The sequence below is a fragment of the Apis cerana genome, linkage group LG1 (assembly GCF_029169275.1).
Source record: "Apis cerana isolate GH-2021 linkage group LG1, AcerK_1.0, whole genome shotgun sequence".
NCBI lineage: Eukaryota > Metazoa > Arthropoda > Insecta > Hymenoptera > Apidae > Apis > Apis cerana.
The window spans coordinates 18,072,569-18,092,731 of NC_083852.1; the positions used below are offsets into that span (position 1 = coordinate 18,072,569).

A 20,163-nucleotide genomic window follows, 5' to 3' on the forward strand; every position below is an offset into this window, starting at 1 on the left:
TACCGCTTTAAATATACAAGTACAAGCTTGTACTATTGCAATCGAGCGTATAATAATATACCGACGGATTGTACGGTATCATGCAAAAGAGAAAATAATCTCGTAGATAATATTATTTAATCTCATAGATAATATTATTTTTAAATAATATTATCAATGATTTTAATTATTCTCTTTTTTTGTACAAAACATAGAGATATTGTAAAGATTTCATTTCTTCATAAAATAAGCTATAATCAGAATAGTCGGGGATAAACAGTTCATTTTTCTTAGATAAATAATATTTATTATATATGAAGAAAATAAAATTTAATTTGCCAATTAAATATTGAGTATTTACGAATAATATATATTATTTTATATTCTACATATATGTTATCTTTTGATCTGTCTATTCTCGACCAATTTTACAACTATTTACTTTTATAAAAAGGAAAAGAAAAGAATTTATCGAACGGCATGAAACAATTCAGATCGCTCCTCTTTTTTGCACGACTCCGTCCAACAATCAAAGATCTATCTTTCCTCTCTTAACATTAAGATTTTTGTACGAAAGCTTAGTCGTAACTGCTTAGATATAAATCACAATCGATTGGTTTTATTTATTTATTTATTTATTTATTTATTTATTTATTTATTCCAATATATTATTTATTTATTCGATGGCTCTCAAGCCGGAGCAATATATCGTAAGCATATCAACAAATCAAACGCGACGATAAAATAACAATGAATTTATTTCGCATTTATTTTTGTTTATAAATCATGTAATCAAACATTATTAAAATTAAACATATATTTCCAATTAGATGCAATGTAGATTATTAATCGATATTATAATTGCATATTATTATAAATTATGTTTTTTTAAATCTATTATCTTTTTACACGTTGGCCACTTTTGATCGATACACGAACGTTGATGCTTTTTTGATTGTACGCATGACGAATTATTAAAATATAGAAACGGAACACATATATTAAATATTGTATTGTTAAATAAATAGAAGACAAGCATAGATATAATATATTAATCAAAATCAATGCAGCCAACGTGTTACATATAATGATCAGTATTGTGGTATAGAATTTATAGAATTTTTCGTAGAATTCTTCTTCGAAACTACATTAGCATGCATTTCCTCATTGTCTGTCGGACGAACGCTTCTATACATTTACAAATTTTCATAGCCTCATTTCTACTGCTCTAAAGTATCGACATGCTATTTATTTTTTTATATAACTAATTAATTTTATGTAATTATCTTTGAAAAAAAACAAACTAATGTATGTCAATAATTACAGAATTTTTTTATAATTTTTCAAAAGTAATTTTCCGTCCGATAATAAAAATAAATAATAATTGATTTTTTTTTAATAAATTAACTCATATTTTTATTAAAATATCATGTTCATTTTCTAAACACACAAATGTCACTTCATGTACATTCACTTCATTATTATTCTAAAATGTCAATTTTAAGAAAAATCGAAACAAATCCAATCATATTTTAACAAAAAATCATCGTAGCAATATTGAATACTATAATAGAGCTTCGATCGATTTATGAAAATAAAAATTAATAAATTTTTCATCCAATATCAGATCGATGTCATCAAATTCACTTACATTATTCCATAATCTATAAGTATCTATTTTTGCTTTCGTATCATGTTATGCTTTTGTATAAAAAGTGTAACGAAAAATATGACACCAAGTATATGAAATCCCACAGGGACCATCACAACATCGAAAATTCATGTAACGATACAAAATGATCTTAGAGTTTATTTTGTAGTAATTGATGATCATTAATCTCATATAATCAATTCAAACGACATCAATGATATCCATTGTTTCTTGAAATTGATTAAATTTTATCGTGTAAATAGAATATGAAATTTCTTCTCCATTTCATTTTCATTTTCATATTTTTTACATTTTATTTATTTATTCGTTATTTATTTAATTACAAGCAAATACAGATTGTTCCCAAAATGAATTTCTATGAAAAGACATTTTAAAGGCAAGCGTTTACGAGTCAATATTTTCAAGTATATATTTCTTGACCGTTTTATGTAGAGAATTGATATACAATTTATTCGTCGCGAAAATAATTACTTCCTTTACAATCGTAATATATGCATACTTTTCTTAGCAATTATATGATTGACTATAATATATATATGTATATGTATATACATATATATACATATATAGTTGCTCTTGTTAGACGAATCGAAATATTACGCTTATCTATAATGATAAAATCATTAAGATCTTAATGATTAAGATATTATTCATTAGAGAAAAATCGGACGAAAGAAGTACGACAATATTATTATTTATTCTCTAATTAAAAATAAATATTGTCATGTTTCTTTGTGCGAAGCTGTGAATAAATGAATACTATTGGCACAATAATATTATAATATTGTTTTTCTATTGGATTGGCACAGTGTCTCACTATATTTGTCATTGTATAATATTATGGTATAAAGAAAGACCCAAAAATCAAAAATGAAAAAGGAAAAAATAAAAAAAATATATATATATTCCGATGCATATAGCAGAGGATGAAAAATCGTAAAACGATTACTTATAATAAAAACGAACTTTTTAATCCTTAATGCAAAATATCGATTTCCTCAATAAAGAAATATTTATATTCTAATTTATAATCAATATATATGATATAATATGATAATATTTTTAAACAGAAATTATTACATTTTTAAGAATATTGAAAATTAAAAATTACTAAATTTTAATAAATTTCATATCTTGATGTCTCCTTATGTGAATTGTTCTTATTTAATAATTTCAAATTTAAAAAGTTCCTTTTTTCAAGTTAATGCATTTCTATATTATAATTATTAAAAAATAATAATTGATATTTTCAAATAAAACACTCTATATATAAAAATAACGTATAATAACATTGATAATAGCATATACCAATTATTTTTTTTTTTATTAAGCGCATTCAATGATTTGTAAGAAAATCAATAAATTAAAAGAACAATGTTATTATTTTCAGCAATAAAATAAAAATATTTCAATGACAAAAAACAAAAAGATTTTTTATTGATAATTAAGAAGACAAAAAAATAATATTGAATCATAGAATTCAAATTAAAAATTCAAAAAAATTCGCGATATTTTAATATAATTGATTAACTATCTTGAATATTTTAATTTAAATCGTTGAATAAATATGATTAAAATGTAATAGAATAAAAATTATATATAATATTGATTTTTTATCGATTTTGAAAAATTTTCTTATACATATCAAATGTATTTCTATCATCTTTGATTCTATCAAAAAGTATTTTTTTCTTTTTTAAATTTAAATTTTTTATGAAAATAATTTTTTTTTATTATATTTAAAAAATGTAAAAATTATAATATTAAAGGAAATATTTATTTTTTTTATCTTTTTACGAGTACAAAATCAATGAACTGAAAAAGAAAAATATAAAACTTTTAAATAAAAATATAAATAAATAAATATACATTTAAAATTATTACAATTCGCATAACGATAATTTATTTATCGTTCAATTATCGAATCAATTATCATGAGACTATACTATTTACTATTTCCTTGTATCTAAACTCTTAAGCGCTTGATTCGCTTAAAGGCAATCTATATACAAATCTAAATATCTTTATGACATCATGCATTTTATTTCAGTCATTATTTACATTTTTAAAATCATTTCATAATCATACTCTAAACAAAGATTTAATTTGATTCAATGTTATCTTAATTGGTTACCTATATCCGCTTTTTGTCATATAAAAATCCATATAAAGTTATTAATTTTATTAATTATTTATAATATTTAATGAATGAAAAAAACTTTGATATTAAAAAATTTGTTATTTTCCAGTTGTTGTAACTTATTTTTTTTTTGTTGTATTTATTTTTTCAAATTATATTGATTCTAATTTATATTTTAAGTTATTTATCCTAAATAATTAAAATCAATAAAAAATATATTGTTTTATGAAATTTTATCAGAGGAACTCGAAATAAAATGCAAAGGGTTAAAAATTAAAAAATGTTATATTGGGATTTATAATAGTTAAGCGTTATTGAAAAATATTTGAATTAAAAAAAATTTACTGCCATTTTTCTTGGGTCTTCATACATTTGAGCACTACTGCCATTTTCCAAAAGATATTAATTATGTATGATAAAAAAAAGCCTGTTTATTATAGTGTATTATACCAAATAAAATGTAAATTACGATATAGAATTCCCTATGAGTATTCATTTAAATATTTTATGTAGAATATTAAATATTATATCTTATAGTGAACATAAAATATTCGAAAAGTACATATAGTACATACTTTTTATTATATAATTATAATCATAAATTAAAAGATTATTATTATAAAAAATATATAATATAATATAATATAATATAATATAAAAAGTATATAATAATATACTTTATAATTTATTTACAAAGAAATATAAAATCGTTTTATGCTGATAATTTAAAAGATAAATAAGTATATATAATATGTATTATGTATGTATTATGTATGTTTATACTAATTGAAACCTTTAAAATTAAGATGGCGTAAAGCGCCACATAGCGCGAAGTAGATAAAATATCGTTACTGTACTTCCGGTTCGTTTTTCTGACAAGTATCTGATGGTTGCTTGACATTTCGATTTTAATAATTTTATTAAAGTATGTCCATAAAGCATATTATTTATTTATATCAATAAAATAATAATTTACCTATGATTTATTAAAGTAAATAACATATAATTGGAAAAACATTTTCGCAATCCGGCAAATATATGCACGAAAGGTAAGACTACTCAAATATATCATTATCAGGCGTGCCACCGGCTGAGGTTAGATTTATCTGAATTCCGGTACGTTAATTGCTAAAATTTTATTAATTTTATTACTTTTTAGGATAGGCTATAATTTTTGTCAAAATGATCAAAACAGGAGAGGATAACCTAAGACATCTTCACTATCAGCAAACAGTGTACGTACTTTTTAAATTTTCATTATAAACGATAAAATTTTTATTAATAGTTTTTTTTATTAATATATTTATTTTCATGTTTCTATTCTTTATAATAATTTCTAATAATAATTTGGTATTTCTATCTATAGATCTATTTTTATTTTATTTATTTTAGTATATTTTTATTTTAGTATAAGTATAATATATCTGTCTTTATATTAATTATAATATATTATCATTCTAAATTTTTAAATTTTCATTTAAATTATATAATTTTCATTATTAAATGTTAATAAAATTATTTTATTATTATTATAAGTATCATTATAAATATTATATTATTATTATTTTAATATTTTTATTATTTTATTTTATTATTATTTCAATTACTTTTTTTATATATGTATCATAAAAATAAATTTATGTTTAGAGAATTCACTGGACAAGAAAATCAACATTCAATTGAATTATATGGTACCAATATTACTGTTATTCCTTCACCAGGAGGGCATAATCATGGTAGTTCAAAGGTGAAACTAAAAAATATTGTTGATTTTACATGGGAACATAACTTTTATCCAGGCCAATTATTAGCTGTTCATATGTCTGGAAAATATTTAGCATATGGTATAAAAGGTAATCTTTATTTCAATTAAAGTTGCATTTATTTTATTATATATATATTTTTTAAATTTAAAAAAATAATATTATTTAGTTGGTAATGGAGGAGGTATGGTTAGAGTTGTATATAAAGAATTGGAACAAAGAGCTCTATTAAGAGGAATGCGTGCTGCAATACAAGATCTGGCATTTGCACATGTTTCAAATGCAATTTTAGCATGCGTTGATTATTTGGGAAACCTTTTCATACATACCATTGAATCAACACCATCTGAACTATTATGTAGTTTATTACTACAAGTAAATGCAGAAGATATGTCTCCTCATCGTGTGATATGGTGTCCATATATTCCAGAAGATGTACCATCAGATGGAGATAGAGTTTCAAAGCTTTTAGTTCTAACTCGGGGTTCCAAAGTAGAGTTGTGGTCAGTTAATACTGTTTCAGCAAGATTCAGATCAATAGAGGTGAATGTGTACCTTACTTACAGATTATAAAATCCATACAAAATGAACAAAGTATCCAACTGTTTGACTAAATGATAGGCAACTGATCCAGCTGTAAAGGAAAATGGAGGCATGTTGGAAATTGATCAACATTCTGATACAATCATAGAAGCAACATTCAGTCCAGATGGTACAGCTTTAGCTACAGCTAGTTTTGATGGAGAAGTAAAATTCTTTCAAGTTTATTTACATAGTAATTCTCATGGTAATCAAGCACAACCACGTTGTTTACATCAATGGAGACCACATGGTGGACGACCTATTTCTTGCTTATTCTTCCTAGATGATCATAAAACATATCATCCAGAGTAAGTAATTTTTAAAAAAAATATTACTGAATTTATTTTATTACTGACAAAATAATCATTATAATTATATTTTATTTTTTAGAGTTCAGTTTTGGAGATTTGCTATAACTGGATGTGATAATAACACAGAATTGAAAGTTTGGTCTTGTGAAGTATGGTCATGCTTACAAACTATTAAATTCGCACCCACGCCTTCTACTGGTAAATTACCAGTATTAAAAGCAGGCTTAGATCTTAGTGCAGGATATCTTTTATTATCAGATATCTACAATAAAGTTCTATATATATTAAGTCTTATAAAAGATAATGGGGATACATTAACATCAGTAAGTACAATATCAGAATTTCTTCTCCCATATCCAATATTGAGTTTTGGAATTGTCGACGCTGGTCTATGTAAAGTACGTCCCACTGGTGAATCGCTTGAAGATTTAAGTCCTTGTGAAGATGATATAGAAGAGCAACTTGTCATCAGGATGTATCTAGTTCAACCAAAATCATTGCAAGAATGTCATATTGCTTTTAAACCTGCCTCACATGTGAGTGGTAACTGCCTCATGGACACACTGACTCATGATTCATTGGGCTTTTCTGAAGACTTACCAGATATGGGAAATGTTAATCACAATGGAATTTCAGGGGAAAATTGTGAAGAAAATTGTTCTTTATCTGCTACAATTGAAGCAACAACGAATCATAATACTGGCTTAAATTTAATGACACCTGATGCATTCAGTTCTCCTGCCAAAAAAGAAAATAATGAACTAGATTCTCGTCCTAGTAGTCCAGAATTAGGTAAAGTCTTATCTGCTAGTCCATCACTTGCGCAAGCAGTGCAGGCTTTAAATGCAACAGACCCACCATTAGCTACAAGCGAATTAGAAGAACAAGCACCTGCTAGTAGTGGTAGTAGTCCATCTAGAGAAGTAAGAGAAATTTTATCCCTTACAAAAGCAAATGAAGAACCAGAAACCGAAAATAAACCAGAAATTACTAATACTGTTGATGAAGATTGGCCTAATATTCCGATGGTATTATTAAAAGATGTAAGCAGACATGCAATGCAGGAAACTGATGGTTTTACAAATGAAGAAGAAAAAAGAAAAAAAATAAAAGATGAATCAACTATTGCAGAAAATGAAGAAACTACTTGGTCAGCAACAAGCAAATTAAATGTTCTTGAATTAATAAGTAAAATAGAATCAATTTTAGAAGTAGTTCAAAATCAACGACAAGAATTAAGAGAATTACGCACCGAAATGACTAGATTAAGACAAGAAACACCAATTTCGACGCGAATAGAATCTGCTCTAGCAAGAGCTTCACAACAACAAAATGCAACCTTGGAACAAACATTATATAGCCAAATGGCTCGTCAACATGAATTTCTTAAGACACTTGAAACAACAATTAAAGATAAAATTGAAACTACTTTACCACGTATTATTGAAGACACAGTAGAACCATTAAAGCATCAACTTAGATTAGATTCAGCTCGAATGGATGAACTCTTAAAGAAGAATTTAACGGATTTAATTAATAGTTCTCATATAAAAGATACACTTGCTGTGGCTGCAGTAAATGCAGCAAAACCAGCATTAGATGCAGCATTTAAAGAAGCCTTTACAAATGTTCTTTTACCTGGAATGGAAAAAGCATGTCAAACGATGTTCAGACAAGTACAAGATGTTTTTATCAGGGGTACTCGTGAATGTAAGATATTCTATATAATTTAAAGAAAATGTTACAATACATATATTTTATATAAAATATTTCTTTTATTTTATAGATCTTCAAAATGTGGATGCAATTGCAGATAAGCAATATCAACAACGAAATGAACAACAAAGTGAAGCATTATCTGCTTTAGTTCGTGAAGAATTACAAACAGAATTAAATAGAGGTTTAATTATTCTACAAGAAGGAACGATACGTACAATTCGTGATTCTATTAGAGATAATTTAAATCAACAATTAACAGAGATTACAAATGCACGGTAAGTGAAATATAAGTATTACATTAATTTTTATTAAAGAATGATATTAATTTAATGTATATTTATAGCTCTCGAGCTACTACACCTGCTATACCAGTCTCAGCAGTCGCCGATGCTCAAGCACGAGTTATATCTCTTCTTCAAAGAGGACAATTAAATGCTGCTTTTCAACAAGCTTTAAGTGCTAGTGATTTAGGTTTGGTAGTATTAGTTTGTGAAAAAACAGAACCCGCCAGAGTATTTTCTTCTGTGGGACCTCAGGGTCAAGGTACAAGATGTATTTTACAACAACCTGTAATTCTCTCACTTGTACAACAATTATCTGCAGATTTAGGACATCGTACGGAGCTTAAACATAGGTAATTTTTCATGAATATATTTTACTGAATATATTTAAATTTTAATTTTAATTAAATTTAAATTTTAATTTGATTTTTTTATTATTATTTATTAGGTGGCTTGAAGAAGCAATATTAAATTTAGATCCGAACGATCCAGTGACACGAGAGCATATGGGTACCGTATTAATGACATTACAAACACAGTTAGCTGCTTTTGTTGCAGCAAATCCAAATCATAGTTCTACTCGACGTATGAAAATGTTAGCTATGGCTGCACGTGCGCTTTTAAATCAACAACCTTGATGTTATATACATATGGAATAGAGAAAACGCACTGACACGAGATTTTATATGTTTTGTTTAAAAAAATACTTTAATATTATCTGAAAGTAATATTCACATTATCTTCCTGTTTAAGACTGGCAGTAATTTACATAGAATATGAAAAAAATATTGTACGAAGTTATTAGCAGTTAACACAATTTCAAAAAATCTGTTTTTATAATTTAATTTTTCATAAAGTATATACGTTTACGAAATATTGAAGAACAAAAGAGTTTAACAGAAGATTATTTTCTTGATTATAAATATTATGTAAGTGTATTATACATAATAAGTAAAAAGCGTGATATAAATAAGAATGTCATTAAAATGACACACAACTTAAGGAATTTAAATTATTATTTTATTAATTATCAATAAAAAATTTTATGAATTACTAGTATATTGACTGATATTAAGAAAGTTCTTTTATAATTTGTATGATACACAAAAGAAATTTATTTTTAATTATTATAATTACATTTCTTAAATAGTATTTTCTTGTAAAATTAAACTATGTAATGTTTTCACATTTAAAGCGAAATTTTAAAAAATAGAATTTAAATATAATTAACATATATTCTCTTAATTTTCCTAAATATTGACTTTGTATTAATATATAGATAATGCATTTCATGACATATTGTATGATACACATAAAACTTTTCATATGCACGAAAAAAGTAGCCTGTTAAATTTTAATTAGATTTAAATTATAAGCTTTAATGACTTTTTTTCTAACAAAAAAAATTTCATAAATTCTGTGTTTGAAAACTATATGTATTGAAATATTTCTGTTCTATATAATTTTATTTTATCTCTATTTCTTCCGTATTTTCTTTTATTGAATATACTGCTAAATGTAATGTAATAAACCAAAATATTCTATATTTCTTACTATGAAAAAATAAACATTTTAAAATGAATAAGTTGTATCTCAAATTTTATAATATATATATTAATAAATGGGGTAATTTCGTTATATTTTAATAATTAACACAATGAGCATGTGTATAAGCATATAAACAAAATGTTTTACATCAATGATATATATATCAATATATCAATATATGTATCGATATATCAATGATAAAATGATATATATATATATACACACATCTTCTATATTCACAGTTTATAATTCTTCAAAGAATGTAAATAATATGTAATAATATGCATTTATATTTTTCTTGTATTTATATATTTATATACACTAGCTATATATAAAAGTTCCTAGTTCCAAATTTACATTGTGTTCCTTATATAATATAATTAAATATTAAATCAAAAGTAGTATATATATGAATATAGTATATATGATTCTACTTATTTTTTTTCTCTTATTATTTTTATTATATGTAATTCTTAATATTATTTGCATATTATAAAAAGTAAAATATTTAAAAATATAAAAAATAATGACATGTATTCGCAATAAAAAAATTAAATAATTTAGCAAATTTTAATATTAATATTGTATAAAAATTGTTGAAACAATTTATAATGTATATGAAAATCTTTGATTGTAATTTTATTAAGCATAAATAATATAGTTGTGTATAATATTTTATATATTTACTATAAGAATTAAAAATAAAATAATATATTTATATTTATGATCTATATGATGAATTCATAAATCTATGTTGCAATATTCTATTTATTTAAATTTTATAAATTAAAAAAAATAAATAAAAAAATTAATGGAATAATTTTAATAATTTATTCATATACAAGTTTTTTGAACAAATATTTATTTTCAACTCATTTTGCTTTTTCTAGTTTATTTTTATTTATTTCTGCAACTAATGCTTCTTTAATATGTGCTGCTATTTTTATTTTTGTTCTTTTTTTAACTTTACCAGAATTTTTCTCATTGGTATTTTTTAAAATATTTGTTTGTGTTTTTTTCTTTTTTTTTAAACAACTAAGAGGATTTGGGCCTTTTTTTTTCTTTTTTTTAAATTTTACTTCTGCTTTTTCTATTATTCCAGCTGCTTCTTTTAATATTTTAATATTTTCTTTTTCTCTCTCAGTCATTCCTAGTCCTTTACGAATATTTTCAGCATATTTATGGCTAGCTTGTGAAGGTGCTTCCAATGTTGGTGCTTTACCATGTAAATATATTATTGGAACACCTGGAATTTTTCTTAAACTATCCTGAAGATCTCTATCTTGTGTAGCTATAATATATCTGAAAAATATAATATAATATATATATATATATATATGTGTGTGTGTGTGCATGTATGTAAATACAAATGTATATTTATTAATATTATAAATATATTATACCTAAATAAGTTATTTCTTCCAATCATAGATTGTAAACATTTTGTACCACTAATTGAATATTTTTCATGTCCACATTTATGTATAGGATATTGTTTAACTATTTGCATAGCACCACTAACTGCTTTTGAAAATGAACTTAATTTTTCTGTTTCCAAAATTATACATGGCGTAGTTAATAATTTTATATCAGATTGGAAATATTTTGATAATTGATCTTGTATATTAAATTTATTCTAAAAAACAAATATATCAAAAAGTAAATATATATATGTATATATATATACATATATATATATATATGTCTATTTTTTTATATTAAATATTTTTTATATTAAATTTTTTTATATTAATTTTTTTATATTAAATTATATATATATCTTCTACTCATCTCCAATTTAGATAATAAAATTGTTAATTTTAATTAAAAAATATTAAGATATTAAAATATATAAGATTATATTTAGATACAAACCTCTAAAGCAGCCAAAGCAAATGTACCATCAATAAGAACTTGAAACGGCGATCTAAATTTGAAATTATTAATAAAAAAACCTAAATTTTTTCTAGCCTTTTTCTGACGAGTTGATTTCATATTGCTATTTCTTTAAAAATATACTACTTTGTTATGATATATATCGATACTTTTATAACCTCTGAAATATTAAAATATAAAATATTAAAAATTTTAAATAATTAAATTAAATTTAAATAAATTTTTCTTTTTAAAAAATACTTTTTTAATTCATTTTTTATTATTTTCACTTATTTTTATTCTTAATATACAAAATATACACTTATAAAGGTATGTTATAAAAATCATTTCTCAATGTGTTTCTCAATTTGCTAAATAGTGTAAGAAACATAACCTATTTCATTCAGTAAACGAAAGGGGCAACATTATTCAAAGTGTATCGTTTATTAATTTTAAAACTCAAATATTATATCGTGATAATATTGCTTAAAAAAAAAAAATATTTTATTTTTACCTATAAAAAAATTTCATCAGAATGTAAATATTTATGTAATATTTTTTATTGTTTTAATTTTATACATTTATATGTATTGAAATACATAACCTTATTTTATCATTATTTATTTGATATTTTTAATAAATGAATGTTATTTAAAATGATATTTTTTTAAAATAATATTAACATTTTTCTATTTCAGATTTCTAATTTTTATTTTATAACTTTTAATTTCTATTTTTAGGTCTTCTTTAACTAAACCAAAATCTGAAATGACTCCTGAGGAATTAGCAAAAAGAGAAGAAGAAGAATTTAATACTGGACCACTCTCAGTATTAACACAATCTGTAAAAAATAATACACAAGTCTTAATTAATTGTAGAAATAATAAAAAATTATTAGGAAGAGTAAAAGCATTTGATAGGCATTGCAATATGGTTTTAGAAAATGTAAAAGAAATGTGGACTGAACTTCCTCGTACTGGAAAAGGAAAAAAAAAGGTAATTAATATATTATTATAAGAATTAAAAATATAATATAAAATAAAATATTAATAAATTTTTGACTAGGCAAAACCAGTAAACAAGGATAGATTTATTTCTAAGATGTTTCTAAGAGGTGATTCTGTAATTCTAGTTCTACGGAACCCATTAGCAACAGCATCAGGAAAATAATTTTACAAATAAATTCACTTTAAAACTCTACTGTAACTTATTACTTATAATTATTTACTATAAATGAAAAATAAAAATTTCAAATAAATTTCTTAATAAATTTAAATTATAAATGTATAATTTTCGTATCAATATTTACATCTTGAATTTAATAAAATATGTTTTTTTTATATTAAAAATATTAAAATAAAATAAAATTAAGTAAGATATGATATTTATTTGTAATGAATTATACATAAAATCATTAATCTTTTTCAGCAATTGCAGTAAGATGCTTATCAATTTCTTGTTCTGTTAGAGTTCTGAAATATAAAATATAAAACATATATATTAGTTATTTATGATGATTATATAAATAAAATAAAAATAATAAGATCATGATATATTTACCGAAATTTAGGATTATCTTTTGATACCACACCAACTTCTATTTCTGTTGGCTTAAAATCTACTGATAAAACAGTAGATAAACATGTAATTGCTAACTGTATTGTTTCATCATGATCATAATTTTGTTTTTTTTTTAATTTTTTCTCAAGATAAGAATTAGCTTCAGTTTGTTTAGCACCAACAGAAATAGCTCTATAACCACAATAATATCCAGCAGGATCAGCTTTATAAACACAAGGACCTTTTTCTTTATCATATGAAATGAGCATCATAGAGCATCCAAGAGGCCGCATCTCTGCATTTTGTGTATAAACTTGACTGATATCAGCAATACGTTTGCATAATGCATCTACAGGAATTTCATATTCGTATTTATATTTAAAATGAGCTGCTTCATATCTTGCACGTTGAACTTGAGATCTGCTATCAGCTAAAATATACAATATAAAAATATATTTAAAAAAGAAATATTTTATATACTTTTTTATTACTAATTATTATTATAATTTTCTTTTTTGAAGTTTTACCTATCATGCCTGTTACAAGGCAACCAATATGTTCAGTAAGTTGAAAAATATGAGTAACACTAGAAGCATCAAGTAATTTATCCTATAAATAAATATTTTTATATAAATTACAAAAGAATAATAGTATAATATTACAAAGAACTGTTGGAAACAAATTAATAGAGGTTATCTTACAGGCACTTTCTTTTGTGTCGCAAAAACGGCGGTATCGACACCTTTCACCGCAACAGATGTTAAACCACCTTGATTTATTGCTTTAAATGCATATTCTGTAAAATATTCATTAATTACATTCAAAAAGGTTCAAAATTGCAGGTCACGCCATGTCATAATTCTCGCTTAGAGAATTAATATAAGAATTAATAGTTTAAAATATATTAGTAATATTAAATTAATTATATTTTATTATAAAATATTTTCATAAATCTTACCTACTTGGTAAAGCCGTCCTTCTGGTGAAAAAATTGTAATATGTCTATCAAAACCAGCACTACTACCTCGCGCCATATTTGCAAATAATGTTAATGGTCGTATTTAAAAGTTGTAAGTAACTTTTCGAAATGTCAAATCATGCAAGCCATACATTAAGATAGTTTACATTAAATATTAAACTTATTCATTAAAAAAATCAAATTAAAATCAAATACGTAAATCGATTTTTGAAAAACTTTTTACAATTACTTATGAATTATATTTATAATATGAATATATTTGTTTTTCTTTATATAAAAATTTATATAAAATTGTATTTTAATTAAAAAAAAAATTTTAAATATTATTAACTTAAATTTTAAATAATAATTAATTTTAAATAGATTTTGAAAATATTCAACTTTGTTAAAAATATTTATATTTTTAAAAGTATATATAACTAAATTTTTTAATAAATCTTTAAAAAACCTTTTTATTAAAAAAAGAATAATTTAAATTGAATTTTTTTTATTGACAATATATAATTTTAATGTATATATATTGTCAATAAATAAATATATATGTGTGTGTGTGTATATGTATGTATATAATTATTCATATATGTTTTATTATAAATAATTTGTAAGATATTTTTTAATATTTAAATTTGTTTTGATTAAGATCGAATTTAATTAAGTTTATACATGTAATACGTAATATATGATACACATTGATATATACATACATTGAACATTAGATTTCGTAAGCAATGTTATCATAAATTACTTCTTAAATTATTACTGATAGAAATTTTCCAGTACGCTAATAAATCACTTAAGCCACACTTCTTAACAAAAAACAAATGTCTACATCAATAGGTAAAAATATTTTAATTCTAATTAATTTTTAGACAAATTTTTAAATAAAATATTTATAAAAGATAATCAATTATATATTATTGATCATATAATATTTTTTAAATAAATTTTTGAAAAGCATAAGCATCAGTCATATGATTTCCCACGAGTTTTTTTTATTTTCTACAGTAGATTTTATATTAATTATAATTTTTACAGTTATATTTATTATATTATATTTATTATACGATCAAAATGAAAACGAAGCTCGCATGAATCAATTGTATATTATTTATGATTATGATTTAAAATGAAATTATATATAATATAATTTAAATTTATATCACGATTTATAGTATTTCAAAATTGTAAGTAATGTATATATATATTATTAAAACAAATATTTTTACATAATATTTTGATTATTTGAAAGTTTATTTTTAATAATATTTTAATAAAATAAACTTTAATATAATTTTATTAAATAAATTATTTTATAATTTAATGCATTAATATAATATAAACATAATTTTTCTTGAATTTTTTATATTTATATTAATTTTCAGATGACAAAGCAAGCCTAAGAAATGGCGAAGAATTAAGAGAAAAATTTGATCCTACTGGTTAGAATTTTCGTTCTTATGAAGAAATTTCTTCAAATTTAGTTCTATGTTTCAACTATTAGATCAATATTTTATAGAACATCAACATATTCGATACAATCCTTTAAAGGGAGAATGGGTATTAGTATCACCACATCGAATGAAACGACCATGGGGAGGACAAATTGAATCAAATGTAGAAGAAGATCTTCCAGATTATGACCCTAATAATCCACTTTGTCCAGGCAATATTAGAGCTAGTGGACAGGTGATATTTTTGATAATTCTTATGTGTTTTTATATTTTATTAAGTTGAAAAATAATTAATGAAAGAAATTATATATATCTTTTATTTTAATATTAAATTTTTTATGTTTTTTAGATAACTCCAATATATGAAAATACATATTCATTCATTAATGACTTTCCTGCATTATTGGAATCAGTTCCCAGCCCATCAAAATCAGAAGATGAATTATTTCAAATGGATGCTGCTAGAGGTATTTGTAAAGTAATGTGTTTTCATCCAAAATCAAATGTAACAATAGCACTTATGAAAATTTCTGAAATTAAAGAAGTGATTAAAAGGTATATTGAATATATTTATTTTATAATATTAGGATAATTATATTTACAATGAATATCTAATAAATATTTAAATTAGATGGATTTTTGAAATGCTTGAGTTGGGAGAAAAATGGACTTGGGTACAAATATTTGAAAATCGTGGTGCTTTAATGGGATGTAGCAATGCTCATCCTCATTGTCAAATTTGGGCTAGTTCATTTTTACCAAATGAAGCTAAAATAAAGGATAGATTTCTCAGTGATTATTATAATCGCAATAAGAAACCACTTCTTATAGATTATGTGCAAAAAGAGCTTTTTAAAAAGGTAAAAAATAATATTAATAGAATTTTAAATTTGAATCTTTAAAATATTTTAATTCAAATTTCATAAAATTTAAACACAATTTATATTATAGGAACGCATTGTATTAGATAATCGAGATTGGGTAGTTTTAGTACCATTTTGGGCAATATGGCCTTATGAAACTATGGTATTACCCAAAAAACAAATATCTAGAATGCAAGATTTAACAGAAAGTCAACAAGAATCATTAGCTGTTATTATGAAAATTTTATGTACTAAATATGATAATTTATTCCATTGTTCATTTCCCTATTCTATGGGTTGGCATGGTATATTTAATTATTATATGTATTTATTTAAAAAGTTTTTGATACTTTTAATTTTTATATTTCATTTAAAACTTTTTTAAAGGTGCACCAACTGGTCCATATGTAAAACAAGATTATCCTTACTGGACATTTCATGGAATTTATTTACCTCCTTTGTTGCGTTCAGCTACTGTAAAAAAACATATGGTTGGATATGAACTTCTTGCACAAGCCCAAAGAGATTTAACACCAGAACGAGCAGCAGAAAAATTAAGAACTTTATCAGATTCTCATTATAAACATCCAGAAACAAGTTTAACTAATTGTGAAATAGAAAAATATTCTAAATAAATCAATTCACATTTTATATATAACTATATATTTTTATAAATATATATGTTATTCATATATATATTATTTATAAAAGTGTAATATTGAACATTACTTAATTATACATATATTAATTATATGAATAAAAATCAATGGATATTGTAATAAGTAGTTACAATTTTGCACAGTTAATATATAGGAATTGTACAATCAATTTTTTTACTCCAAGCATGAATGCCACCAATAATATCTTTTATTTCTAAATTACTTTCTTTAAACACAGTCTGAAGATTTATTACAGCTTTTTGTGAATCATTTCCCCTTCTACATATAACGTATACTAGAATGAAAATATATAAATTTAATATATTTATAATTATTTATAATTTAATATATATTATAATTAAGATACACTTACAAGTAGTTTTATCATATTGTTTTTGCATTTCTTGAATTTTATTTTTTATAAAATTTATTTTTTCATCATTATTAATATCATTCAATGGTATATTTATAGAATTTTTTAAATGACAAATTTCAAATTCTTCCGCTGAACGTACATCGATTAAAATATGAGCTTTCGCGTCTACTTTCATTATGTTATATTCTTCCACACTTATTCTTTCTTCTTTTTTTAATAAATTTAAGTTTGGATTTTTATCATTTGCTTTTGCACCACAAAATTGTTCATAATCAATTAATTTGTGTATAGTTGGATGATCACCGCAAACGACACAGTTTACATTTTTAGCACGTAAACTGATATTGCGAAACTTCGTTTCTAGTCCATCAAATAATAGAAGTTGACCAGATAATATACACGGAAGATCGAGTACAATCTTCAGAGCTTCTAATGCTTGTAGGATACCAATTGTGCCAACGGCTGCAGTTAAATCAAGTAATGAATATTTTTTCATGAGAAAATATAATAAAAATAATCGCATATACCTGGACCAAAAACACCTCCATCCCCACAATTTGTTACTGTTTCTGGAGGAGGAGGTTTAGGAAATATACATCTATAGCAAGGTCCATTATAATTAAAAACAGATAAATGACCTTCAAATTTTAATGCTGATCCAGATACCAGAGGTTTATTATTTAGAACACATGCGTCATTCAATAAATAACGTGTGGCTACATTATCAGTAGCATCTAATATTACATCATAACTTTTTATTATATCCAAAGCATTATTACTATCTAGTTGAATTTTGTATGGAATTACTTTAATGGTACTATTCAAACTAAAATTGATATATGTTCAATTAAACATTATTAATTGATCATAAAATTTATGCATATTACATTGATTTACAAATACCGATTAAGAGTTTCTACAGCAGCATTTGCTTTTGATATTCCAATATTTGATTCTGTATATAATAATTGTCTATGAAGATTATTAATCTCAATATCATCATAGTCAATAATACCAATATGTCCAACACCAGCAGATGCTAAATATAATGCAGCAGGACATCCAAGTCCACCTGCTCCTACGATTAATATTGCACTATTTTTTAATTTTATTTGACCTATAAGTATGCAATAAAAATATTATAATTGAAGAATAGAATTTTTATTTTTCATATATAGAATTAAAAATATATATTTAACAGAAAATATTAAATATTGAAAATGAAAATCATTTATTAATCATTTATCCTATTCATCATTCAATAATATATTTTAATTATTTATGAATAAGTTATACACCTTTAATGCCAATTTCTGGCAAAAAAATTTGTCTACTATATCTTAAGATTTCTTCATTACTTAAGCCATAATCTTGTAAAGTTTGTCTTTCGCGCCTTAGAGCAGCTAATTGAGCTTCCTTTATGCGTAATAATTCACGTAATTCAATAATTTCATCAATCAATTTTTTCTCATTCATTTTCGTAAAATAAAATTTTTAAAATGAACTGAATGAACGAAACTGAATGAATTGAATATTATTATTATACTATAAAAAACTTTAAAAAAAAATTGAATTTAAATCTTTTCTATCAAAGATGCATTTAATTAGGTTATATTAATATTTATTAAAAGATGGATGTTCGAAAGGTTAATGATAATAGATGTGTATGTATACATAAGAAATAACTGATTAGAAAATATAAATAATAAAATAAAAATAATTATTCTATAATACTTAGTGTTCTATTATTAATTATGGATACTGTTTATTTTTAAATATTTTACAATGTATTAAATTTACGTATATATATACTACACTTTCAGTTTCACATCTAAGATGTAAATGATGCTATTGAGTCACTACTAATTTTCAATATTGGTCTATAAAATGATTAATCATCTTTTAATTTTTAATCTTTACAGTGTAGTAGATAAAATGAAATTTTTATCATTATAAATAATGTAATAAAAATAAAAATATTTTTCATACTTGTTTAAATCTTAGAATTTATTTTTAAATGAATTTTTATTTCATTTAAATATTAAATAAAAAAATATTTTTTTTTAATCTTCATTATTTATATTAAATATAAATTAAATTATGATGGTTTAAGTTCAAATCAGTAAATATACATTGGATGCATTGTGTAACTTCGTGAATATTTAAAGGAATTAAAGAAATAAAAGTAATGATATCAGAAACGATTAAAAACTACTAGTTTGTTAAAATTATGATATGCTCAATTTCAATGATCTCTGCGAGATCTGTGTTTATTTGTACAGTGTCGTGCGCAATAAAACCAGTACAGTCTTGAGCAAAGGTAGGAAGTTGATGATTAATGTCACGGTCAGCGAGGTTCTGATTCTTGACAAGTGTATATAGGAAAACCATGATTTTTTAAGTAA

The 20,163-nt window shown here is 23.1% G+C and overlaps 6 protein-coding genes across 12 annotated transcripts; 3 read left to right on the forward strand and 3 right to left on the reverse strand.

Moving 5' to 3' along the window:
- The first annotated feature begins 4,374 nt into the window (after nt 1-4,374).
- Nucleotides 4,375-10,815, forward strand: LOC107994008 (enhancer of mRNA-decapping protein 4). Its single transcript, XM_017050725.3, has 9 exons — nt 4,375-4,840; nt 4,951-5,026; nt 5,439-5,644; nt 5,724-6,097; nt 6,176-6,444; nt 6,527-8,157; nt 8,234-8,441; nt 8,510-8,800; nt 8,896-10,815. The coding sequence occupies exons 2-9, from the start codon at nt 4,974-4,976 to the stop codon at nt 9,083-9,085; spliced, it is 3,222 nt and encodes a 1,073-aa protein (XP_016906214.2). The 5' UTR covers nt 4,375-4,840; nt 4,951-4,973; the 3' UTR covers nt 9,086-10,815.
- On the reverse strand, nt 10,804-12,270 carry LOC107994011 (rRNA-processing protein UTP23 homolog). The gene is made up of 4 exons (XM_017050730.3): nt 12,132-12,270; nt 11,871-12,051; nt 11,399-11,631; nt 10,804-11,297 (listed from the first exon to the last, which is right to left on the reverse strand). Exons 2-4 carry the CDS (start codon nt 11,988-11,990, stop codon nt 10,868-10,870), a joined length of 783 nt encoding a protein of 260 aa, XP_016906219.1. The 5' UTR covers nt 11,991-12,051; nt 12,132-12,270; the 3' UTR covers nt 10,804-10,867.
- Nucleotides 12,268-13,254, forward strand: LOC107994015 (probable small nuclear ribonucleoprotein Sm D2). 2 transcript variants are annotated; one of them, XM_017050733.3, is made up of 3 exons: nt 12,268-12,407; nt 12,611-12,866; nt 12,936-13,254. In XM_017050733.3, coding segments are annotated over exons 1-3 (363 nt in total). In that variant the 5' UTR covers nt 12,268-12,405; the 3' UTR covers nt 13,041-13,254. The 2 variants fall into 2 exon arrangements, with proteins under 2 accessions (XP_016906222.1, XP_028520701.1); XM_028664900.2 differs by having other exon boundaries at nt 12,280-12,419.
- On the reverse strand, nt 13,238-14,508 carry LOC107994013 (proteasome subunit alpha type-6). The gene is made up of 5 exons (XM_017050731.3): nt 14,389-14,508; nt 14,132-14,226; nt 13,958-14,039; nt 13,431-13,860; nt 13,238-13,342 (listed from the first exon to the last, which is right to left on the reverse strand). The coding sequence occupies exons 1-5, from the start codon at nt 14,462-14,464 to the stop codon at nt 13,285-13,287; spliced, it is 741 nt and encodes a 246-aa protein (XP_016906220.1). The 5' UTR covers nt 14,465-14,508; the 3' UTR covers nt 13,238-13,284.
- On the forward strand, nt 14,467-17,505 carry LOC107994010 (probable galactose-1-phosphate uridylyltransferase). Of its 4 annotated transcripts, none has more exons than XM_017050728.2 (7): nt 14,467-14,500; nt 15,792-15,848; nt 15,926-16,095; nt 16,210-16,415; nt 16,492-16,720; nt 16,812-17,028; nt 17,111-17,505. In XM_017050728.2, the coding sequence occupies exons 1-7, from the start codon at nt 14,476-14,478 to the stop codon at nt 17,356-17,358; spliced, it is 1,152 nt and encodes a 383-aa protein (XP_016906217.1). In that variant the 5' UTR covers nt 14,467-14,475; the 3' UTR covers nt 17,359-17,505. The 4 variants fall into 4 exon arrangements, with proteins under 4 accessions (XP_016906217.1, XP_016906218.1, XP_061943254.1 ...); XM_017050729.3 differs by lacking the exon at nt 14,467-14,500 and adding an exon at nt 15,105-15,246; XM_062087270.1 differs by lacking the exon at nt 14,467-14,500 and adding an exon at nt 15,452-15,593.
- LOC107994009 (adenylyltransferase and sulfurtransferase MOCS3) lies at nt 17,370-19,762 on the reverse strand. 3 transcript variants are annotated; one of them, XM_062087268.1, is made up of 6 exons: nt 19,493-19,762; nt 19,057-19,276; nt 18,662-18,875; nt 18,286-18,584; nt 17,756-18,220; nt 17,370-17,677 (listed from the first exon to the last, which is right to left on the reverse strand). In XM_062087268.1, the coding sequence occupies exons 2-6, from the start codon at nt 19,232-19,234 to the stop codon at nt 17,526-17,528; spliced, it is 1,308 nt and encodes a 435-aa protein (XP_061943252.1). In that variant the 5' UTR covers nt 19,235-19,276; nt 19,493-19,762; the 3' UTR covers nt 17,370-17,525. The 3 variants fall into 3 exon arrangements, with proteins under 3 accessions (XP_061943252.1, XP_016906216.1, XP_016906215.1); XM_017050727.3 differs by having other exon boundaries at nt 18,662-18,836; nt 19,057-19,762; XM_017050726.3 differs by having other exon boundaries at nt 19,057-19,762.
- Between the last annotated feature and the right edge of the window lie 401 nt (nt 19,763-20,163).

Bases quoted from the DNA above. Each gene is read 5' to 3' on its own strand.
- LOC107994010 (XM_017050728.2), top strand. From the start codon at position 14,476: ATGTTAATGGTCGTATTTAAAAGTT. The intron at 16,416-16,491 runs GTATATTGAATA...TATTTAAATTAG, and splicing joins ATTAAAGAAGTGATTAAAAG to ATGGATTTTTGAAATGCTTG. The intron at 17,029-17,110 runs GTATATTTAATT...ACTTTTTTAAAG, and splicing joins CTATTCTATGGGTTGGCATG to GTGCACCAACTGGTCCATAT.
- LOC107994009 (XM_062087268.1), bottom strand. From the start codon at position 19,234: ATGAATGAGAAAAAATTGATTGATGAAATTATTGAATTACGTGAATTA. The intron at 18,585-18,661 runs GTATTTGTAAAT...TATCAATTTTAG, and splicing joins GCTGTAGAAACTCTTAATCG to TTTGAATAGTACCATTAAAG. The intron at 18,221-18,285 runs GTATATGCGATT...ATTTAACTGCAG, and splicing joins TGGAGGTGTTTTTGGTCCAG to CCGTTGGCACAATTGGTATC.
- LOC107994013 (XM_017050731.3), bottom strand. From the start codon at position 14,464: ATGGCGCGAGGTAGTAGTGCTGGTTTTGATAGACATATTACAATTTTT. The intron at 14,040-14,131 runs GTAAGATAACCT...ATTTATTTATAG, and splicing joins CGACACAAAAGAAAGTGCCT to GATAAATTACTTGATGCTTC. The intron at 13,343-13,430 runs GTAAATATATCA...TTTATATTTCAG, and splicing joins AAAGATAATCCTAAATTTCG to AACTCTAACAGAACAAGAAA.
- LOC107994008 (XM_017050725.3), top strand. From the start codon at position 4,974: ATGATCAAAACAGGAGAGGATAACCTAAGACATCTTCACTATCAGCAA. The intron at 6,098-6,175 runs GTGAATGTGTAC...ACTAAATGATAG, and splicing joins CAAGATTCAGATCAATAGAG to GCAACTGATCCAGCTGTAAA. The intron at 8,801-8,895 runs GTAATTTTTCAT...ATTATTTATTAG, and splicing joins CGTACGGAGCTTAAACATAG to GTGGCTTGAAGAAGCAATAT.
- LOC107994011 (XM_017050730.3), bottom strand. From the start codon at position 11,990: ATGAAATCAACTCGTCAGAAAAAGGCTAGAAAAAATTTAGGTTTTTTT. The intron at 11,632-11,870 runs GTTTGTATCTAA...TTTGTTTTTTAG, and splicing joins TTGCTTTGGCTGCTTTAGAG to AATAAATTTAATATACAAGA. The intron at 11,298-11,398 runs GTATAATATATT...TATATTTTTCAG, and splicing joins GGAAGAAATAACTTATTTAG to ATATATTATAGCTACACAAG.
- LOC107994015 (XM_017050733.3), top strand. The intron at 12,867-12,935 runs GTAATTAATATA...ATTTTTGACTAG, and splicing joins CTGGAAAAGGAAAAAAAAAG to GCAAAACCAGTAAACAAGGA.